The following is a 23,959-nucleotide window of genomic DNA, read 5'->3' on the forward strand; positions in this document are numbered from 1 at the left end:
TCTATTTAGATTATGTATAAGATTCATTAAACTACCTCCATTAATTATGTTTCTATATATAATTTCTAATTATTAATGTTGTCCTAAAATTGTCAAGTGGCTTCATTTTAGCTTGTCACTTGGCTTAACCACAATGCATACTACTCTCCTTTTAATATAATAAAAATATAGATTTTAATAGACTAGTGGCTACTATTGTTAAGATACCACTTTAAAAAATGGCTACCCCATACAATTTTTACAATTAGGGACCAAACGATTGAACCCTTAACGTTGCGGCCCATAAAATTACTGGTGCCTATGTGGACTGGACAAAAACTCACACTGTTCCTTTCTTGAAGCAATTGAATCTCGTTTTATTGTTTTTTCTTCTAGAGATAATGGTAGCCGCACGTCTAGTTTGTGTGCACCTTAACAAACTAGTAATTATTTATTACTTTCCACTATGACATATATCGACTAACTATGCACATCAACGTTTATGTTAATGGGAAAAAATTGCCTAATATTTTTTTTTTTATCTATGTTGAGATTTGAACCTTAGGTGTGTTTGGTATGAAGGAAAATATTTTTCGGAAAATATTTTTAAATTTTTTATGTTTGATTGGCTTAAATATTTTGGAAAATATTTTCTTCATGGACTCATTTTTCTCCAATTTGAGGAAAATGTTTTCCCAATCAAATAAAAAGAAAACATTTTCCAAAACTCTATCTCAACCTTCCTTACCCTATTCCCCATTCCTGCCAACCCCCACCCACCCCTCACCCCTTCCCTACCCAAACCCTCCCCTCCCACCCTACCATAGGCGGCTCAAGGGTAAGACAGCACAAGCAATGGCTTAGGGCACCCAAATTTTGGGAGCCCCACTTTCCCTTGGTAGTAATTTTAATTTTTTTATATAAAAATTGAGTATCTTAATGTCAAAAAGTAAATAACTTAATACAAAAAGGAAAAGAAAATTTTAATTTGTGATTAGCGCTGATAGTTGAGATTTTAATAATTTAAAGGGTATAAAGATATCTTTAATTTTTTTATTTTGTGGGTAAAATTTGATTTTTTATTTAAAGGGTATAAAAATATCTTTTATTTTTGACAAGAGTGAGTTGCTTTAGTGGTGAGCACCCTCCACTTCCAACCAAGAGGTTGTGAGTTCAAGTTACCCCAAGAGCAAGGTGGGGAGTTCTTGGAGGGTGGGAGCCGACCTTAAAGAAAATATTACAAGTAGAAGATAATACTCTGATCCGTATACTCAATAAGATAACAAGAATTAATTTTTGTTAAAGGATCAATAATGTATTAGGAGAATTTAAATGGATCGGATTAGCCATATTATCATTTAAAAAAGTTAAAAAAAATGATTTCAAACAAAAATATACAAATTTATTTTGTTAACAAATTAGGGCCCCTCATCGAGATTTTGCTTTAGGCCACCAACAATGTTGGGCCGCCCCTGCACCCTACTCCCAACATCCATCCTAAATAAAAATATTATTAAGAATATTTTACTTTCATATTGTAGATAAAATATTTTCCTTTTCATGATCTAAAAAAAATATTTCCTTTCATTTCAACAAAAAAACACTTTCTTTTCGTGATGTAGAAGTATTTTCTTTCATTTCAAGAAAAAAGTACATTCTTTTCATGACGTAGAAAAACTATTTTCTTTCATTTTAACAAAACAAGTACTCTACTTTCTTTTCATGTTCCGTAGAAAGAGTACTTTTTTTAAACAAAAAAAAAAGAATATTTTCTTTTTAGTTATGAAGCACAAATTTCAACGTTGTTTTTGGGTGAGAAAAGTAAAGCAACACATTAGCTCTTTTGGGTTTATGTGAATTTTTTAAAATAAAAATTAAATTCTTGAAGAAAATAAAATCCGGAAAGCGTCGGGTATTTGGGTTTGGGGGGAGGGGGGGGGGGGATAGGAAACATGGGGATTTGGAGGAAGGGAGGTGAGGAGAGTAGCATAAAAATTATTTTTTCTAACAAAAATTTTATACTCTCTAACTAAACACTAGAAAATATTTTCCGAAAAAAGTTTTTCATTCACCAACCAAACAAGGGAAAATAAGTGATAAAACTACTCGAAAACATCATACCAAACACACCCTTAATGTCTCATGATTTTGTTCATTCCACTTGGTTAACCAGTCGACCATACCATTGAGTGGAGCATCTGATTGTTTCACTGATGAGTCCAAGATATGAATTTTGTTTTACAGATTTCAAGCATGATATTTGAACTAAAGTTTGGTTATACAAGTAACGCAAAAACATTGTGTATCGTTTTGATGCTTGTGGTAGTTAGCATCTTTGTTGCCATGAAATTTCCATGAAAATCTGGTTTCATGCGTGAGATATTAGTCTAGCTACTTTGATCTAATGCAACCCATGCCATTGCTATTACAATATAATGATATCATCTCCCATTTTCTCAAATCATACAACCAACTTCCTCGTTATATTTTTTCCTAGAGAAACTTATTCCATCTATATATCCCCATGTGCCTAGAACGAAAAAGGAGAGGAAAGAGTAGAGAAGAGTGAAACTGAGAAAGCCTTTATATTTTTCAAATTGGTAATGCATGCAGATTCTTGTACGTCTTTCCTTCAATGGGCTTAGCTTGTTGAGTACTCACATTACCAAATTTTCTAGCAAAGGACTTCTTTTAGTGACATTGAGTACCAAATTTGGGAAGGTTGGAGAATGTGAAAATTAAATTAATCACGATTAACTAGTAGGAAAAACGATGAGAAACTTTGCTCCAAATTAGACTATATATGAAGACAAATCATGATGATTAAGCTACTCTTCCAGTAATCACGTTATAAGATAGGAAAAATACATACATACATATCATATACATGGATATTAATATATACTTGAGTTGTGGAAAACTAAATCACTTAAGATGCAATATGTCGTCCATCAAACTGTAGAACTTAGTCCATATAAACTACTATAAAGCTACAATTATCGTGATATATAGAGCAAACTGTGTAATTCAAATATCTACTATGGATCATGTGGTTAATTATCATTGTTTTCCCAATTAAAAGTGAGAAATTTAATTTGTTTCTCAGAGTGACATTAATAAGAGGCGGTAATGTTTTCAATCGTAACTTAAATTTACGATCTGCTAAAGACTTATAAAATGTTTTTTTATACTGGTGATAGAAAAAACTTAAACTCATAATTAAAATGATATTTTGTTCGTTACGTTGTTTTATACATTAAAAGTGTATGAAACTCTTACACTGTTAGATTATTTAAGAGTTAACAACTAAAAATAACTTTTTTTCTTTTCGTATAATCGTCAGTTAGAATAGCCTAAAGAGTGTAACTGACAAATTGGACGTAGAAATTCTTTCCATGCATATATTATAACTAGAGTCTATTAAGATTATCTATTTTATTTTATGTGAAAAATTAATTTTTGAATCTTGTAGTCCTAGACGTCTATGAGTATAACATCTATCATTGTTGAGTCTCAACTAATTCCTTCTCATCTACATAAAAAAAAAGAGCAATTTTCCTGTGGAATTCGTCTCAAACTTGCCAACGTACACGAATGAAACAATATTAAACAAATCCGCTTCTCTTCACTAATTCTGGAGTGAGTAACACATTAAAGAAAGACAAAATACTACTACTACAGTTGCGCGCTGTTGATTAATCAGCTGGAATTTAAAGAGAGAAATCAAAGATGGAGTTGGTAATTCTGTTCATCGCTTCCCTTTTTGGACTCCTCTTGCTGTACAATATGATCAGAAGGAAGATAATGGAAATAAGAAACATAACATCAAATGTGGTAGTGATGAAGGATCATAAATCCTATGGTAATACGGATGTTATCATTGTCGGTGCCGGCGTTGCTGGTTCTGCTTTGGCCTGCACTCTTGGCAAGGTACGTTCCATTATATATTTTCTCAACTCTCAACTATACGATACTTCTAGGCTTGTTTCTAATATATATCTGTTGATTAATTTTTCTCCTACGTATGTTTTGGTTCTGCTTTGAACTCCAGAAAGTGCAGAATTGCATCATTGGCAGAAAATTAACTATGTGAAGCAGACGTAATTAATTGCCCATAACTATAGAAAACTATGTGTAAGAAACTCTATTAGTCCTTGTATTGTAACGCAAAGTAACTTGGTATAACATGTTAAAATACACTACTTATTAATAATGTAATAAATCTTACACGTCAACGTATATAATTAAGTTAAATCATTCCAATTTTCTAAATAATGAAATTTGGCTTTCATCTACGCTCTAACTAATACTTCCTCTATTTCAATTTAGATGATTTAGTTTGATTTGACATAAAGTTTAAGGGATAAAAAGAAGACTTTTGAAATAGGTGGTTTAAAAGTTTACGGGCAAAAGCTTTGTAGGGCCATGATATTTATGTGACTATAAAGCTTTTCATTAAGGATAAAGTTGGTAAAATAGAAAATTTAAAGTTAAATTATTTCTAAATATAAAAATATATTAATCTTTTTTAAACAAACTAATAAGAGAAATGTATCATTTAAATTAAAACGGAGGGAGCATTATAATTTTCCTTTGATACTAATTGCAGGACGGGCGACGAGTTCACGTGATAGAGAGGGACTTGACTGAGCCAGACAGAATGGTTGGTGAACTTTTACAGCCAGGTGGCTATCTCAAATTAGTTGAGTTAGGCCTTGAAGGTAGGGATATAGCTTCATATATACTATTTCCTTTTTCAATTTAGCTGATTCCACTATACACGAAGTTTAAAAAAAAACAGACTTTTAAACTTATGTGACACATATGTTTTATGTAGTTATAAATTATTACGTAAAGGTAAAATTATTTTCTAATATGAAAATGAATCATTTTTTTTGCACAGACTAAAAAGGTAATAGATTTACATAAATTAAAACGGAGGGAGTACAAAACTTAAAAAAAAACGAATTATTGTATATATCAGTTAAGTTTTATATTTTGTACATATATAGATAGATATGCATTAAAATTAATTTGATCGATCACCTTACCCAATCTTTGATTGATTGTAAAATTGTTTTGTTCGGTTTTTAATTCTAATTAAGTTACGTAAATTACGTATCTGCAGATTGCTTGGAAGATATAGATGCTCAAAGAGTTGGAGGACATGTTCTTTACAAGAAGAATGGAGAACATATTATGCTTTCCTATCCCTTAGAGAAGTTCCAGGCAGTAGATGCATCGGGGAGATGTTTCCACAATGGACGTTTCGTTCAGAAGATGAGGGAAAAAGCTGCCACCCTCCCCAAGTAATTTTCTCATATACTATATTGTTTAACCAAAAAGTATGAAACTCTTTGTTAAATTAATTTATTAAGTAAAAAAATAAGGAATTAATCCTAGTTAAAAATAATATCCCTATATCTAAAATCAGTTTATATGGATAATGTGGGGTCACGTTGAAGCAGATTTAATGTGATATATAATAAATGTTGTTATTATTAATGCGGTGAGAGCAAATAATAAATAATCATAAATGACACTAAATGTTAATAAGGAGGAAGATTCACCCAATAATGAAAGAGGTGAACGATTCCTTCTTCTGACAATGATGAATGACAAGAATATGAGAGAATATTATACACTTTTTCGGATCTGGTGAAAATGACAATATATTGAATGTAAGGATCGAATCTCTCTCAGAAAGTTATTTTTTGCATTTATCTAGAGAGCTTACTTTTCAAAAGTACTTATTAAATTGAATATCACATGCCTTTTGCCTTATCTCTCCTACTATTTATATGGGATATTCCCGAAAAATCCCTAAAAGGTACAACAGAAGGAATATTCAATAGAATATTTCATTGGTTAGTTCCAAAGTTGTACTAGCCATTACTTTTGTCCCTTGTTGCTCGACCTCGACCCTGATGACCTACTCAACGACTTGTTCTGTTCACCACTGACGACCTCAGCCAAACTGCCCATGATAAGTTACAATTCTCACGATAATCACCTCCTCGTGTTGAATTTCCTCGGTCGGATTTTAACCCATACAGTTAGTCCCTCCGCTTATTGAGGTCATCTTTTGGTTGACCTCATTGAGCGAATCGTTAGCCAGTTTAAGAGATTTGGGTGGGGAGGTCGAGTAGTGAGAATTGCTGCCGAGTTGGTGATGTGGCGCTTTGAGAGCCACACTTAATGATGTTGGTTCAGAAATGACGTCATAGCCCCATGCGTCATCATTACGCATCTTCCCGATGAATTGCATCATTTCCTGTGTCCCTGTTGTTTCGATCCCAGCGCATTTGACGATTATTTTTCTCGATCCGTGCACCAGTGTTCTCTATAAATAAAGGGGGGAAACCTTTTGAATGAAACTTTACATTTTCCAATCTTTTGAACCTACATATCTTCTTCTCTTCTTCTTCTTTCTGTATTCCTATTTGCAGAAACTTTTGCCATTATCACTTTGCACTTGTAATTTCTTCACATATACATAATAAAAGATAGCTAGTGCATCTTTCAACCCTGAGGGGACCTCTGATCCGGTTCCTTTATCAGTGGTCATGCCCTCTTATGATGAAGGGAAAGCCATTGTTGTAGAGGATGAAAGCTTCTCCTATGGTGGAGGAAATAATTCCTCGTAGTGAGAAAGTTAGGTCCAACTTTTCGAAGACGCATGAAGGCGAGCCCGAGGTCTCAGAATCAGCGATGAAAGAGGTCGATCTAGCTAAACTTAGGTAAAAATTCAACATTCCTGCTCACATCGATCCGGTCCCCCCAGGGCGTAATATGGTACAAATCTCATCGTCCTGAGTATTGCGCATTTTATGCATACACGTTCCAAGTGGGATATTCTCTTCTTCTTTCCCCATTGGCGGAGGAGTTCTACCGTTACTACGACATCTGCCCGGCCCAGCTCTCCCCGTATATTTACAAACTTTTTCTCATGCTGATAAAGTACGCAGAGTTGGCCAATCATAGGATTTTTATCCGCCATCTGCTACATCTTTTCGCACCAAGCTTTCACAGGGGTACGATGATACACCTCCGCTACCGTGGGACCAAGAGATTGGTGGTGAAAATGGATGATAAGGCAAATCGTCGATTTGGGTTCAACTTCTTCTATATCAAGACCGAACACGTGGTGGCGAACCCTAGTGGATTCACTAAGGCGTGGAACTTCGCCCGTAAGTGTTTTTGCTAACTGAGTGTTTGTTCTCTCTTCGGTAACTTAATCATTCTCTCTCACTTTAGTTACTTCGACTTTAATACTGCCTTCTTTTCACCCCCACTTTTCGGTAATCGGGTACCTCGATCGGGTCTCTGCTCGCTGTGACTGTAGGCGAGTCCGCACAGACTATTACTTCTTCTCAAGCCCCGGCCCTGCTTGGCCTGGTCATTGGGCGGCTGCCCCATCAGTAGAGACTTCGTCCTCTACTGCCCCATTAGTAGAGCCCAAGCTGGCCACGGCCGTATTCGAGGGCGGCATGGCCTCGAACGCTGAGACTTTGACTCCTTCAGATGCAGAGATTACTCCCTTACTAGGGGTCACCGTGGAAGTAGTACGGCGATTAGAGGCAGCAAAGGTCGTACCGAGAAGTGATCCGTCACCGTCGGGACAGGCCGACGTACCTTCTTCTGCCGAGGAGAAGGGGAAAAATATGGTCGTGAATGGATATGAGTCCGATTCCGATGTCAACCCCGAAGAGGTGCGGATGTTTAATGAAGGGTTTACTCGGGTAGAAGTGAGAACTGAGGGGTCTACTCTCTCCATAATCATTCCTTTGGATTGTGATTTGTTGATGAATACAGAGAGTGTAGTTCCTTCATTGGTTCCTCTCTGCTCTGGCGCCAAAAACATGGACTCTACGGACGTTTAACGATGTCGATCTATCGTTAGGCATCTCTAGAATGGCTTTTAGGGTAAGTTTGTTCGTTCTTCTTTTATTTTGTTGTTCTCATACCCTACGCCTTTCTCTTTTTTGTTTTTACTAACTCTTTTCGTTTTTCCTTTTTCACTAGACTCTCATTTTGGAGATTGAGAGTGCCCGTCGAGAGGAGAAGCGGAAGGTTGTTTTCAATAAAATGGTTTTAAAGTATTTCAAGTATCATGACAAGTATAGTGAGATGTGTGCCCGGTTCAGCGCGGGCGGTAATTTCCAGTCCCTTAGAGATAGGGCAGAAGGACGATGAGATTGTGAGGGTCATCGGCAGAAGCAGCGAGCTCAAGGTAGCATAGAGCCAAGGAGGAAGAGCTCGAGGTGAGCAAGGGGGTCATAGATGAGTGTGTCAACCTTTAAGCTCAAGTGGCGTCCCTGTGAGCCAAGCTTGATTAGATCTCGATCAGAGCTAACGGCTTAAGTGATGAGTTGATCGAGAAATTTGCAGAGCTTGAGGGGCCGAGAAGGCCAGGATGGCGGCTTTGGCGAAGGTGGCGGCATTAGAGGATACCTTCCGTGTCCTTAGATCTAAGCGGGCGAATTATGCAAAGACGGGCGCACTAAGGGAGGCGAGGTTTGATGAACGGATTAGTGGTCTTGAGAAAGATATTTCGGACCTAATTGAGCAGATCATTATTCTTGAGGCAAAAAAGGCGCAGTTACTAGCTCAACTGTCTTCATCTCATACTTCCACTTATCTCGATGTTCCACGGGATTTGTACGAGAAGTGGATTCATTCTGAGGCTCAACTAGACTTATTCAGGGGCTTGATGACGGCGGGAAGGGTTTCTGAGGCTGGGTTTGAAGATGTTCATGCTAAGGCGCGCGCAGCTCGGATCGCCTGTGGTTATGATCCTACTACGCCTAGGGCCGGTGATGGTGAAGATGACTTGGACGGGCTTGAGCCAGGTGCCTGGTATGATGATGAATATTCTGATGGCGAGGAAGATGATGGGAGCGATGTTGCTGAGTAATGCTTTGTAATCTTTTGCTTTTATTTTTGTGGGCGTCTTTTCGGCTCTTGTAAGATACCTGGTGATGGACACATTAACATATCACATTCAAGGGGATGTGCCATGGTGCATGCTATTCGCCGATGATATAGTTCTGATTGATGAGTCACGAACCGGTGTTAACGGGAGGCTGGAGGTTTGGAGACAAGCTCTTGAATATAAGGGTTTCAAGCTTAGCAGGACAAAGACGGATACCTGGAGTGCAAGATCAGTGCTGAGCAGAGGGAAGTGGGTGTGGATGTGAGGCTTGAATCACATGTCATCTCGAGTAGAGACAGCTTCAAGTACCTTGGGTCGGTTATCCAGGGGGGAATCGACGAGGATGTTACACACCGAATCGGGGTAGGATGGATGAAGTTGAGGTTAGCATCTGGAGTATTGTGTGACAAAAGAGTGCCACTAATACTCAAAGGTAAGTTCTATAAAGTGGTGGTTAGGCTGGCCATGATGTATGGGGCTGAGTGTTGGCCGGTTAAGAAATCACATATCCAGAAGATGAAGGTAGCAGAAATGAGGATGTTGAGGTGGATGTGCAGGCATGTAGGATGGATAAGATTAGGAATGATGATATTCAGGAGAAGGTGTGCGTCGCTCCCATTGATGACAAGATGCGGGAAGTAAGGCTCAGGTGGTTCGGTCACGTTCAGAGGAGAAGCCCAGATGCTTCGGTAAGGAGGTGTGAACGGCTGGTGGTGGAGGGATCTAGAAGAGGTAGAAGGCGGCCTAAGAAGTATTGAGGAGAGGTGATTAGGCAGGATATGACAATGCTTCAGATTTCCGAGGACATGGCACTTGATAGGAACATGTGGAGGTCGAGTATTAGGGTTGTAGGTTAGGAGGTAGTTGAGTCTTGTCTTATGCCATAACTTTGGGAGACTAGTTTGGTAGGGATACTATTTTGCTTTTGCTTTGTATCATTCTTCTTGATTTCATGTTGTTCTTATTTTTTGTATTTTTTTCATATTATATCTGTTGTGTTACTAATATATATATATATATATAGTATATGTATGTATATATGTATGTATATATATATGTATGTATATATGTATGTATTTTCTTTCATATTATTTCTGTGGTGGTACTAATATTGTCTTCTTTTGTCTTTTTGTCTTTTTGTCTTTTTGAGTCGAGGGTCTTTTGGAAACAACCTCTCTACTCCTTCGGGTAGGGGTAAGGTCTGCGTACACACTACCCTCCCCAAACCCCATTAGTGGGATTTTACTGGGTTGTTGTTGTTGTTGTATTTTTTTCTTGAACATTTTTCTCAATTGATTGCCTTATTTTAAAGACTTGTGTTGGTAGGCGTTAGCTCTAACGTGATCAACTGTCTTTGATTACTTCGAGCGAAGTCGAACGTTTCCATAATTAACTCAAACGAGGTTATTCTATGAGTCAAGTTTGAGTTAGGCCGAATGTAAATTGAATTCGAGCGAGGTCAAATATCACTCAACTAATTCGAACTAGGTCGAATGTGAGTGTCTTAATTAATTTGAACGAGGTCGAATGTGAGTTGATCGAGCTTTATTAATTTGAGCAAGATTGAATGCGAGTTGATTCGAGCGAGGTCGAATGTTACTCTTAATTAATTCGAGCGAGGTCAAATGTGAGTTGATTCGAGCTAGATCGAATGCGAGTTGATTCGAGTGAGTTCGAATGTTACTCTTAATTAATTTGAGCGAGATCGAATGCAAGTTGATTCGAGCGAGGTTGAATGTTACTCTTAATTAATTTGAGAGAGGTCAAATGCGAGTTGATTCGAGCAAGGTCGAATGCGAGTTGATTCGAGTAAGGTCGAATGTTACTCTTAATTAATTCGAGCGAGGTTGAATGTGAGTTTATTCAAGTGAGGTCGAATGTTACTCTTTATCAATTTGAGCGAGATTGAATGCGAGTTGATTCGAGCGAGGTCGAATGTTAATCTTAATTAATTCGAGCGAGGTCGAATGTAAGTTGATTCGAGCGAGGTCGAATGTTGACTCGTAGTTGATTCGAACGAGGTCGAATGTGATTCGATTTGAGTAAGGTCGAATGTTGACTCGTAGTTGATTCGAACGAGGTCAAATGTGAGTCGATTTGAGAGGTCGAATGTTGACTCGTAGTTAATTCGAACGAGATTGAATGTGAGTCGATTCGAGCGAAGTCGAATATTGACTCGTAGTTGATTCAAACAAGGTCGAAAGTGAGTCGATTAGAGCGAGGTCGAATGTTGACTCGTAGTTAATTCGAACAAGGTCCAATATGAGTCGATTCGAGCGAGGTCGAATGTTGACTCATAGTTGATTCGAACAAGGTCGAATGTGAGTGCATTGATTGGTGCAAAGTTAAAACTTGACAGAGACAGGCGAATATCATGTGCTTCCATGCTTTGCTTACATATATACATTGGAGGAGTTTACATCATGTGCTTATATGCTTTGCTTGCATATATACGTTGGAGAAGTTTACACATTTTCCGGGCTGGTATTCCAGTCCCAGTCTACCTAGTCCCTTTATTGTTTGACTTGGAGAAGTATTTGAGTGGTTGAGCAGTGAATTTGCTAACTTGTATTCTCACCTGCTTGTGCTTAACTTCGAAATTTCCTCCTTGTCACCTCGTTAAAAACCTTCCCGAGAAAACCAATTGGGACAAAATTCAGGTGAGGGAAAAAGAGTACGGCTTGGAGGACATCTTTCCTTAGAAGTTGAAGTACTTGAGGTGGGCGATGTTCCAGTTGTTTGGTAGTAGTTTTCCCTCCATTCTTTCTAGTTGGAAAGACCATTTGCTTTCTATCGCCGTAATTTTGTATGGGTCGTCCCAATTAGTCCCTAGATTTCCTTCTCGTAGATCCTTGCTTGCCTGTGTTTTGGCTTTGAGTATGTCGTCTCCGATTTTGAGCGGTCTGATCTTGGTTTTCTTATTGTAGTATCTCTCTTCCTGTTGTTTCTGAGAAACCATCCTTATGTAAACCATATCTCTTCTTTCTTCAGCCTCGTCGAGGTCTTGCCTCCTGCTTTCATCATTACTCGGTCCGCTCTCGTGTAAGTACCTTAGACTTAGTTCTTCGACCTCGACCGGTATTACCGCATCAGTCCCACAGACCAGTGAGTATGGTGTTTCTCCTGTGCTTGTTTTCAGCATTATGTTGTATGCCCATAGCACTTCCGACAACAACCTTCGGCCAAAATCCTTGGCGTTCTTGAGTTTCTTTTTCATAATATTCAAATATTGACTTGTTGGAGGATTCCACTTGCCTGTTGCCCGTGGGATGATATGGCATGGAGAGTATTCTTTTGATATGCCATTTCTCTAAGAACTCAACGATCTTTTTTTCCAGTGAATTGAGGTTCGTTGTCACAACTGATTTCTTTGGGGAGGCCAAAATAGAACACGATATTCCTCCATATGAAGGTGATCACTTCTTGTTCGCGTATTTGGGCGAATGCACCTACTTCCACCCACTCGGAAAAATAGTCAATTAAAACTAAAAGAAATCGCACATTACCTCATCCCACTGGGAGGGGTTTGACGATGTCCATCCCTCATTTGATGAAATGCCAAGGAGAGGTGACTGAGTGGAGGTGCTCGCCCACTTGGTGGATCATAGGGGCGTATCTTTGGTATTGTTTGCATTTTCTTATGAAGTCGGCAACCTCTTTTTTCATTGTGGTCCAGTAGTAGCCTGCTCGTATGAGGCATCTAACTAGGGCTCGATTGCTGGTATGAGCTCTACAATGACCCTCGTGGACTTCCTCTAGAACGAGTCGCGTCTAGTTCGGGCCTAAGCATTTTGCTAGGGGGCCACCATATGTTCTTTTGTACAGGTCGTTGTTGATGAAATTGTACCTGGCCTCCTGCATTCGAAGCTTCTTGGCTTTTTTTATCGTCTGGAAGCACCCCGTCCTGCAAATATGTGACAATATAATTGTGTCAGTCCCAAGTCATGTTTATAGTTCGTACCTCGATTTTGTTGATCAACGAGCGGAGGAGAGTAACCATATTCCCTTCTCCGATTATGCTTTTAGTGGCCGCTGCTAGTTTGGAAAATCCGTCTGCTTCGATATTCTGTGCTCGGGGGATCTGGTCGAGCTGGCATTCATCGAATTCGGGTAACAGCTTGCAGATCTTGGCCTGGTATTTTTATAGTCTTTGTTCCTTTATTTGGAAAGTCCCTAGACTTGATTGACAATGAGATGAAAGTCGCACCGAAGGACGACTCGCTTCACTCCGTACTTGAGTGCTAACTTTAGCCCTACAATTACGACCTTGTACTCGACTTCGTTATTAGTCATATCTGGGCATCTTATGGACTGGCGAATTACTTCTCCTATTGGGACCTCGAGTACAAGTCCCAGTCCCGACCCTAACGCATTAGAGGAACCATCGCTATACAAAACCCATAGGTCGTGTATTTAGAGGGTCGTACGGGCAGTTTTCTTTTCGACTTCAGGCATATTTTTTTTGCTGAAGTCGGCAAAGAAGTCGGCGAGTACTTGTGACTTTATCGCCGTTCGTGACTGATACATTATATCTTGCTCGCTCAATATTTATGCAGAATACTCCTTAGGGGAAAGGTTGTGACTACCGAGATGGGGTGGCACTGGAAATAGGGTCTAAGCTTTTGTGAAGCTACGACCAAAGCCAGGGCCAACTTCTCGAGGTGTGGATACCTTGTCTCGGCATCATCTAGAGTTTTACTAATATAGTAAATGGGAGATTGCATACCTTTGTTTTCTCGGACGAGGACCGCACTCATGGCCACATCAGACACGACCAGATAGACGAAGAGACGCTCACCAGGTTCCGCATTAGCGAGTAGTGGAGGTGAAGATAGGTGTGCCTTTATCTCTTTCAAGGCCTCGATGCACTCAGAGTTCCATTGGAGTTCATTGTCTTTCTTGATCACGCCGAAAATTTACGACATCTGTTGGAAGACCGTGAGATGAACCTCAACGGGGCGGCTATGCGGTCGGTCAGCTTCTATACTTGTTTCTTATTGGTTAGGTTCTCTGGTATTCCCTCTATAGCTTTGATTTGGTTGGGGGTTGACCTCAATGCCTCATTGTGACACCAAGAAACCGAGGAACTTTCCTGAGGTTACTCTGAAGGCGCACTTTTCAGGGTTCAACTTCATACTGTATCGTCTGAGTATGTCGAAGGCCTCTTTCAAGTGGTCGATGTGATACTCCTTCCTTTTTGACTTTACCAATATGTCGTCAATGTAGACTTCCATTGTTTTACCGAGCTGGTCTTTGAACATTTTTGTCACCAACCTCTGATACGTCACCCCCGCATTTTTCAGTTTGAAAGGCATCACTCTATAGCAGTATGTCCCTTGTTGAGTGATGAAAGTGATCTTTTCTTGGTCCTCCTCCTCCATAAGGATCTGGTTATAGCCCGAGTAGGCATCCAAGAAGCTTAATAGCTCGTGCCTGGTTGTTGCGTCAATGAGGTGGTCAATATAGGGCAGTGGGAATGAGTCTTTTGGGCAGGCTTTGTTTTGTGAAGTCTACGCACATCCGCTACTTCCCGTTCTTCTTTTTCACCATGATCATGTTAGCGACCCATTGAGGGTACTTCGATTCTCTAATAGAGCCATTTTCTAGTAGTTTTTCAACCTACTCGCGGACCGTATCATTTATTGCGGAGTTGAATTTCCACCTAACTTGCCTCACTAGGGGGTAAAATGGGTCGACATTCAACTTGTGTGTTGCTATCTCTCTCGGGATGCCCAACATATCTGCATGGGAAAAGGCAAACAAGTCTGTGTTGTTAGCTAAGAATTGATAGAATTTACCTGGTTCTTAAAGTTTATGGCCGATGTAGGCTTTTTTGTTGTGGTCGTTATCATCGAGTCAGACGGGGTCGAGGTCTTCTATGGTTGATCCTGTGGCTTCTACGACTTCAGGGTCTTTGATCACATCCTTCTCGTCCTCGCTCGATCTCGACCCTGTCGATTACTATGCTTCTTTAGCTTTAACCTTCAATTGTTGGGTATGTGCGCAATTTTGGATGATACGTTAGCATTCTCGGGCAGTGCGTTGTTCTCCACAGATGTTGAATACCTCCTAGGGGTGGGAAACTTGATAACTTGATATAAGATAGAGGGGACAACTTTCATGGCATGTATCCAAGGTCGACCTATGATGGCGTTGTACGTTGTGTCCTGGTCCATGATGTGGAACGTGGTCTCCAAAGTGACGCAGCTGGTCAGGACGGGTAGCGTGATTTCTCCAGATGTCCGCTCAACTGCATTATTAAAACCTGTCAGTGTAATGCAATATGGCACTATCCTATCATCAAGTTTCATTTGTGCGAGACCTCAAGGGTGGATGATGCACGTGCCGCTCCCATCATCGACCGTAATACATTTTACATCAGTATCTAAGATGCGTAAAGTAATGACAAGGGTGTCATAGTGAGAAAAAACCAAATTGTGGGTATCTGACTTATCGAAGATGATACTTTCTTCTAGTTCATCGTACCGTTCATGAGTGATTGACCGTCTGATTTTGCGGGTAGTGGTAAACTTCACGTTGTTGCTTGATGCGTCGCCGCCCCCACCGATGATCATTTGAATGGTTCAAGCTGGGAAGGGTGATTTGGGTGGTCCCTAGTGCTGTTCACATCCACGGGCAAAGTTGGCTCTCCCTCGGTCGCTCATCATCTCTTCAAGTGCCCTTGGTGAAGCATGTTCACGACTTCTTGTCTTAGGGCGATACAGTCTTCGATTTTGTGACCCTGCTCCTAGTGGAATTCGCAAAGGGCATTTGACTTTCTGGTATTCGGGTCGAATCTCATCTTCTGCAGCCATTTCACTTTTAGGCCGAGCTTCTCCAGTGCGTAGGGGGAAACACAGAAATTGTGAGCGGATAATAAGGGAGGCATACCTCTCTCCCTTCGGTGAGTTCCTGTTCGTAGCCTGGATGGGCCTTCGTCATGGCAAGGGGGTGGCATGAGGGTGCCTCTGATGTAGGGCTGATGTCTTTCCCGATTATGTAGGGGTTGATGTCACCCAAACTCATACCACAAATATAGGTTATGAGGCGGTCGAAGCAATAATAAATATCCAACGCAAGTCGGGGTCGAATCCATAGGGAGTTAGATTTTCGATTAGGTTTACACCTAGTGTGACTGTATGATGTACCTCAAATTACACTTCCGCATTTTCAATTGTTGTTTCTTTCTACTTCTAATGATTATGGTAATGTAAATCTAAGAGACAATGTTTGTGGTATTATTTTTTTTCAAGTTATAAAAGATCTAGGGTCGTGACTTCCGCCTAGGTGGTTACCTAATAGGTTGTAAACTCTAGGTCAAGTTTGATTAGTCAGGGTTGTAATATAGCAATCACACGCAATTATCCACTCAATACCTCTCGGTAATTGGAGTGATTTGGCCCAATTTGGCTTTCTCAAGTCCAAATAGGTATTGCACAAAACAAGTGATAAATACTCAAGTCGGGTCTTACTATCTCTAGATTCAACCCTTTAATTGAGGCTATCAATTTCTTGAGTTCACCCCAATTCCTTGTTAGCCAAGTTTTCCTAGCTTTAGTCTATCTTTCTCAAGTAGAGACTAAATCAATTAGGCATGAATCAATGTTTGCAATCATTAATTCTTAATTTCAAGACAGAACTAGGCTAAATATCACTAACTCAATCACAAACAAGCCGTAAATCAAACACACATTAAGTACCCAACACTAGGGTTGGGTCACAACCCTAGCTAGAAATTTAGCTACTTATGGAAAATGCAGAAATGAAAAAAGAAACTAAGATAGAATTCATAATAGATGATTAAGGGAAAAAAATCTAATGTTTAAAAGCTAATCTAGCATAATGTTACTCAATACAGCAAAGAAAAACGGCTCAGGTGCTCTCTCTAAAAAAAACTTAACCTAAAAATGACAAATATTCTATTTATACTAAGCTAAAAATATCTGACAAAATTACCCCTACGGAGGTTGTGCGGCCGCACAATTATGTGTCCAATCCGCACAATGAGACTTCGCTTGACAGGTTCCAGTTCTGCAGCCGCACAATTTTGGGTTGAGGCCGCACTCTTTCAACTTTTGCAGATCGCATATTTTTGAGTGTGGCTGCACTCTTGCTTCTGTGGCCGTACAATTATAGTGCGGTCGTCACTCCTTGATCTTGGGCTTTGGTTGTGCGAGACTTCTGCCGACCGCATAAAAATGAGTGTGGTCGTGGTCTAAATTATGTGGTCGCACAAAAATGGTGCGGTCCGCATTTCTTCCTGAACTTAAAGTCTCTTCTCTCTGATCTCTGTCTTCTACGGCCACACCAGAATTGTGTGGTCCGCACTTTGTGTATCATTTCTTTTCAAGGATTTTCTTCAGGATCTGCAGTCGCACTCAATATTGTGCGGTCCACATTATGCCATTTTAGCCTCATTTTGGTGTTTGTCCAAAATTACTCCTTCTTGAGTTGATCTTCAGCTCTTTAGCTCATATTTCAACACTCCTGCAAGTAAGCACATTTCATTAGTTTTTGGGAATACCTTTAAGCAATTTTGAGCTAAAACGAATGTAAAAGAGTACAAATAAGTAGTGGAAATCCCTACTTATCACTCCCCAAACTTAAGCTTTTGCTTATCTTCAAGGAAATAAGGTAATTCCCACCTTCACAAGACAAGAACTATTTCTGCTGGCCTAAAGTGAATCAATCACACATCAATTAGGACCAACTATTGCCCACAACACATGAATTAAAGCATCAAGAGTTGACTCTATTCATCAAGGACGCTCGCTCCATTATGTAGGTTATTGTGGATCCCAAACTTCTTCTCATATACTCTCCATTATCATATCTCACTTTAGAATGCAACACTCGATGCAAGGATTGTGAAAATTTCACTCATCTCTCTCAAAAGAATGTCACAAGTCTGGCTCTAAGTACCATAAACTTGCTCCTTATGTAAATCACCACTAATGTAAGCACACTCAACTTGAAATCATGTAGGGCTTTTGTGGGATATAATGAAGGCTTTTGGATCAAGGTAGGACTTGTTGGAATAGAATGGTTTCATCTTTCCTTAAGCACTCCATTTTCTCTTTTGGCTCATACTTTATCGATTCTTTGAGTCATTTTCTTTTTCCTAGGGGGAACTAGAGAGACGTTACGTCACTCTTTCTTGGCCATGATAATCATTTTTCTCCTTCTTTATTTATTCTATGCTCTTTCATTTTTGCTTTTCTTTGAATCCCTTCAATTCTTCACTTTATTCACTTTCTTTTTGTTCTTTATTTCTTTTCTTTGCCTTCCCTTTTCTTCATTTCTTTCTCTTCTTTGTACCTTTATATTACTTTCAAACTCCTCGTCTCTCCCCCAAACTTATTTTTTTGCCAATTTTTTGCTAAGGAAAGATCGAGTGCCAAAAGAGGGTTATTACAAAATGGATAAAGGCTTGTAACGTGGCTATTGAAGGAAAACGGGCTTAGGCTCAAATGGGTTGACTAGGGATATCACATTAGTAGGCTATGGATGATTTCAACTTTTCAAATTGGATCAAAGAGAGCCTACAATCATTTCTCAAGCCAAGCTACACTTAGAATTTCGCATAGAAAAACATTCTTGGCAAGTTCTAGACTATTAGCACGGGTACTTGGACTTGCATTTCAATACCTCACCTCTCATGATGTTGGATTGCTAAAGAGAGCGGAGTCGAGGGCCCACAAAAACCCTACTTAAGATTGAGAATCACAAATGGCTCGACTGAACCACTCGATGACTGCTTAAGTCAACACAAGAGTCAAAAGGTCACAACTAGAGCAATTTTCTGCCAACAACTTTGTTTTTAACCATAAGGCCTTAGGTAAATGTGTTGGTACCAAGTGAATCATTCTTGAGACGCTTTTATTCATTACTACTATATTTGCCTCAACATAAAAGAAAACGGACTCAATCCCTTAAGAAGGTTGTCACGCCATCCATCATTGGAAAGAATCACCCGGATCACACAAAATCCACCTTTGGAAAGAACCGTGGCATTAAGAAAACCAAATGCTTATTGTTCACTCAAAACGAGAAAAGAAGTTAACAAATCAAAAAGAAGATACTAAAATAAATAAGAAGTTATACTACTAAGGAAAACAAACTAAAGAAGCTATGAAGTAAACTACGGAAAGTAAGACAAATGAATATACAAACCAAAAGGAAATGCATATATACATAAGGGAAATGAATACATACATCAAATGAGAGGAAGAATATATACATAACCAAAGAGAAAATAAAGACGAAAGAAAAAGAGTATAAGAGTTATTACAGGCAAATATCAATGTCAAATCAATCAAAATGGACCACCACTGAATAAAAATAAGCATTGTCCCCAATGCTTAACAAAAATAAGAACAAGGAAGGGTAGAGAGTTAAGAGAACTTCCTATGTGGTCTTAATCTGCATGGCATCCACAACACCCTCGATCTCCTCTAGCTGTATCTCATCATCTCCTGGCTGAGGGACAACAGGGTTGCTGAGCAGCTGGAGCATCTCCTCAGCGGTGTGGGCAGTAGCATCCGGCTTCTCAGACTGGACGACTGTTGCCTCTGATGTCTCGGGTACTGCTAGTGTTGCCCGTGCTGCTAGCTCCATAAGCAGGTCCAATGGTAGATCTCCTGCAGATACTATCTTGGCAATCTCTTTTATCAACTTCTCCACTAACTTCTTTGACGCATGAGACTTCCGCATCTTCTTTGATTGCTTTCCCAACTCCTCAATGACCTCCCCATATGCCACCAAAGTCTCTATAATGGTCTTGTGGTTGTCCGTAATCTTCTTCAATGTTTCCTCCACTAACGGAGGTACCTGTGGTGCTGCTTTTGGGGTAGAAGACTGTGTTGTTACTGCTGGGGTAGAAGATTGTGCTGCAATAATACTGGATATGTCAGACAACTTTGAAGTAGTTTCATGCATCCAGTTGTTGAGACTCGCTAATGTCTGAGAGACTCACAACATAGTCTGTGGATAAGTGAATGAGATTGGCACTGATAATGGATCTGATGGTCTAGAAGAAGGTGGTGGCATGGCTGTTGTCCCGATGGAAGGACCGGCTGCTATGGACGGTGTGGCATCTGTGGAAGGCTTAGAAGCTGAATTAGTAACTACTACAGTTGGCTCCTCAGACTGGCCAGCAGAGGTAGTTGCCTTACCCTTGAACTTTGGGTTGTTAGCACGCTGCAGGTGGTACCATGAGAAAGGCTTCTTGGCCTTTACTTTAGTATCATACTTCCTTGGTTCCACCTTTTGATTATTGAAATACTCTATGAGGAAGTTCGGGTAAGGGTAGGATCTCTCATCTTTCTGGACAGCTAAAGTGATGTTTGTTAATATTATGGCACCCACATTGATTGGGTACCCAGCCATAATTGAAGCCACCAAGACTGTCGGGGAAGTAGGAGGTTGTTCTCATTTAAGCACGGATAATTACGGCCACACATGAAGGTCTACCACCTTTTTGCTTCAAAATTTAGGGTGGTCTGGACTATAGGAACTCCTATTGTGAGCCACGGAGTTGTTGATCCTCGAATAGCCAAAAAACCAGCTAGCCACGGGCGAGCTGCATCACCTATAGCCAGTTTTTCCAGATACTAGACTGCTTTGACTTCTTCAAAGCCCACATAAGCGTTTAGAGCACACGAGTCGAATCTGATTTTTAGGTTTCTCTCTTTTGTCACCTTGGTACCCTTCTTAATGTGAGCCACATTGGCATAATTCTGTAACCAAGTGCTCATTTGCATCAATGACATTGTGGGTGAACCATTTCCATCGCTTTCGCTCCTGGAATTGTCTAAGGACATTAGGGTTGTGAATGTCCAAATCCTTCATTAAAAACTGCCGCTCAAGTGAGAGCGATCTCTAGGGACACCACTCTCTGAATTTGTTAAAGGCTGTTAAGCTAATGAATCTGTCCTTTCATATATCTCTCCTCCTCGACCTCTCTAAACCCCCTACTGTAGTATCACCCCTACCATCATCCGAAGCATCATCATCATCATCTATATTGATTGGTGTAGCCGGGGCATGTGAAGAAGAGGGCTCAATCTTGGTTACCTGCCTCTGAACCCTCAAAAGAACTAGCTGAGGTGGAGGATTCATCACGGAGTTGGTATCTCCCTTGAACTTATTGTGATTGAGCTTTCGGCTGTGCTTGCACGGAGTTACCCTCAGAAGCTTCCTCAAATAGGAGATACTCACTGTTCTCGGAGGGTTCAGGAACTCTATTGGTGGTTTCTTTCTTGCTGATAACTCGTGGAAGTGCTCTTGCCTTGACCTCGGCCTCGAGAGGGTTTTGCCCTCCCTTTTGATGTATCTCTTCTACCACATGATCTAACCATTGTCTGCAATGCATAATGATAGGAATCAGTTAGAGTTGGAAGTCACAGATACATGCATAACAATTACAGGAAATCAGACTCAGATGAGGCAGTGCGGACTGCACAAAAATGAGTGTGGTCGCAGACTACAAAGTGCGGACCGCACAATTTTAAAGTGCGGTCGCACAACCTGTTGTGCAGACCGCATAATTTTGAATGCAGCCGCACAACCCCAAGTTCCGACTACTGGGTCTCTGATCATTTAACAGTGCGGACCGCACAATCTTTACTGTGGACCGCATAATTTTACTGCGGACCGCATATTTTTGAGTGCGGTCCACACAATTGAAGCACACAGATGCCTAACTTAGAGAACTGCGAACCGCACAAAGGTGTGTGCAACCGCACAATTTGAATTTCACGCGGCAGTACGTTAGGGATTTTGCAATTATTTTACAATTTAGACATGGTTTGCACAAATTGACAAGATTAGTAGTCTACCCAGTCCATATTGAACATATATGAAGCTACCCATATGATTTTGAAGTACACATTAATCATATTTGACATTTTTAGGCCAAAAAATAACTAAACTAATGAAAGAAAACAAAAACAAAAATTAAGAAAATTGAACAAAAATCTAACATGAATTGAACATACCAGTAGTGAATGATGTAGGTGATGAATTGAGTGAAGATTTAGAACTAATGGGATATGCAGTATGTTTGCTAGGTTTCAGAGTTCAAAGAGTGTAAAGTATGAATAGTGGTGAAAACCCTATTTATACTTTGACCAACAGGTCCAAAACGTACCTGAGTGCAGCCGCACAATTTTGAGTGCGGTCCGCACTCTTTACTTTCCCCTTTGAAGAAGCTTTGTGGTCTGCACAAAAGTGAATGCGGCCGCAGAATTTGTGTGGACCACACAATTTTGTGTGCGGCCGCAAATTGCTAATGAAATTTGACCGGCCATTCTTCAGAGATCATGCACTTTTGGTCTTCCAGTTGTGCGACCACACACAAAATTATACGAGCGCAGACTGATTGTGCGGTCCGCATAATTCTGGTGCAGTCTGCACTTTTGTGACACTTAACCCATTTTTATTGCACAGTCCCTGCAATGCACACCCGCTCCTGCATACACTTCAAAACTTATTATCACAAAACAAAGCCTATCTAATCTAAAGAAGGGAAACAAGAAAAATAAAAAGACACATGGGTTGTCTACCAAGAAGCGTATGATTAATGTCACGGCACGATGAAAATTACCAATCATTTGAAATGGAGAACTGCCACAATGTGGCCATCATCAACCTTGCCAAGATAATGTTTTACTCGGTGCCCATTGACTCTAAACACCTCATCGTTCTTATTTTTCAAATCTAGAGCACCAAACGGGGTTACATTCACTACTTCAAATAGGCCACTCCATTTTGACTTCAACTTGCCTGGAAACATCCGTAATCTGGAATTAAACAGTAGCACAAGATTACCTTCTTTAAACTCCTTATTGTGGATGTACATTTCATGGAGGTACTTTATCTTCTCCTTGTAAAGGGATGAGCTTGTATAGGCATGATACCTAAATTCATATAGCTCATTCAGTTGTGCCACCCTTAAATTTCCGGCAAAATCCCACTCAAGATTCAACTTCTTCAATACCTATATGACTTTATGCTCAAGTTCCACTGGAAGATGACACGCCTTTCCAAATATCAATCGATATGGAGACATCCCAATTGGCGTCTTGTAGGCCATCCTATAAGCCCAAAGAGCATCATCAAGTTTTCTTGACCTGGTGTTCACAGTCTTTGAAAAAATACTCTTGATCTCCCGGTTGGAGACTTCAACTTGTCCGTTTGCTTGAGGATGGTAGGGGATCGAGATTTTATGAGTGACATCATACTTGATGAGTAAGGTTTCAAAAGCCCGGTTGCAATAATGCAAACCCCCATCACTAATAATGGCCCTTGGGGTACCAAACCTTGTGAAGATGTTCTTTTTCAAGAATGCCACCACACTTCGAGCTTCGTTGTTGGGTAAAGCCACAGCTTCAACCTATTTTGACACATAGTTCACATCTACTAAAATGTAAGTGTTCCCACAAGAGCTCACGAACGGTCCCATGAAATCAATACCCCAAACATCAAAGATATCAATTTCCAAGATGGTGGTGAGGGGCATCTCATTATTCTTAGAAATCCCACCGGCCCTTTGACATTCATCAAAACGCTTGACTAGATTACTAGCATCTTTGTAGAGAGTAGGCCAGTAGAATCCACAACTCAACATTTTTGTTGTCATTCTTGCTCCACCATGGTGACTGCTATACGGTGAAGAGCGGCAAGCCTCAAGAATTCCCATTAGTTTTTCCTCCAGCACACATCGTCGGATCACACCATCGATACATATCCGAAAAATATACGGCTCATCCCAAGAGTATTCAAGGAAATCCCATTTGAGCTTCTTCCTTTGGTTTGAAGAGAACTCATTTAGTACAACGCCACTTACAAGATAATTGGCTAAGTTGGCAAATCACGGCATCCCGATCACTGAAATGGCTAGCAATTGCTCGTCGGGGAAGGAATCATTGATCTCAAGACCGTCATGTTGACTCTCCTCCTCCTCCGAATGGGGACAAGTGGTCCGCCCATTGATTTTCACTACCCTTGCGGTCTTGAATATCCATATCAAACTCTTCCAATAGA

The 23,959-nt window shown here is 40.1% G+C and overlaps 1 protein-coding gene across 1 annotated transcript in view; it reads left to right on the top strand.

The window, feature by feature from the left end:
• Window positions 1-3,453: 3,453 nt before the first annotated feature.
• The window catches only part of LOC107831617 (squalene monooxygenase SE1-like), a 59,138-nt gene continuing 38,632 nt past the window's right edge, over window positions 3,454-23,959 (top strand). The window contains exons 1-3 of the mRNA XM_016659403.2: window positions 3,454-3,909; window positions 4,589-4,700; window positions 5,108-5,288. Coding sequence (XP_016514889.1) covers window positions 3,709-3,909; window positions 4,589-4,700; window positions 5,108-5,288 — 494 coding nt within the window. The 5' untranslated portion in view covers window positions 3,454-3,708. The remainder of the gene's footprint in view (window positions 3,910-4,588; window positions 4,701-5,107; window positions 5,289-23,959) is intronic.

The sequence above is a fragment of the Nicotiana tabacum genome, chromosome 7 (assembly GCF_000715075.1).
Source record: "Nicotiana tabacum cultivar K326 chromosome 7, ASM71507v2, whole genome shotgun sequence".
NCBI lineage: Eukaryota > Viridiplantae > Streptophyta > Magnoliopsida > Solanales > Solanaceae > Nicotiana > Nicotiana tabacum.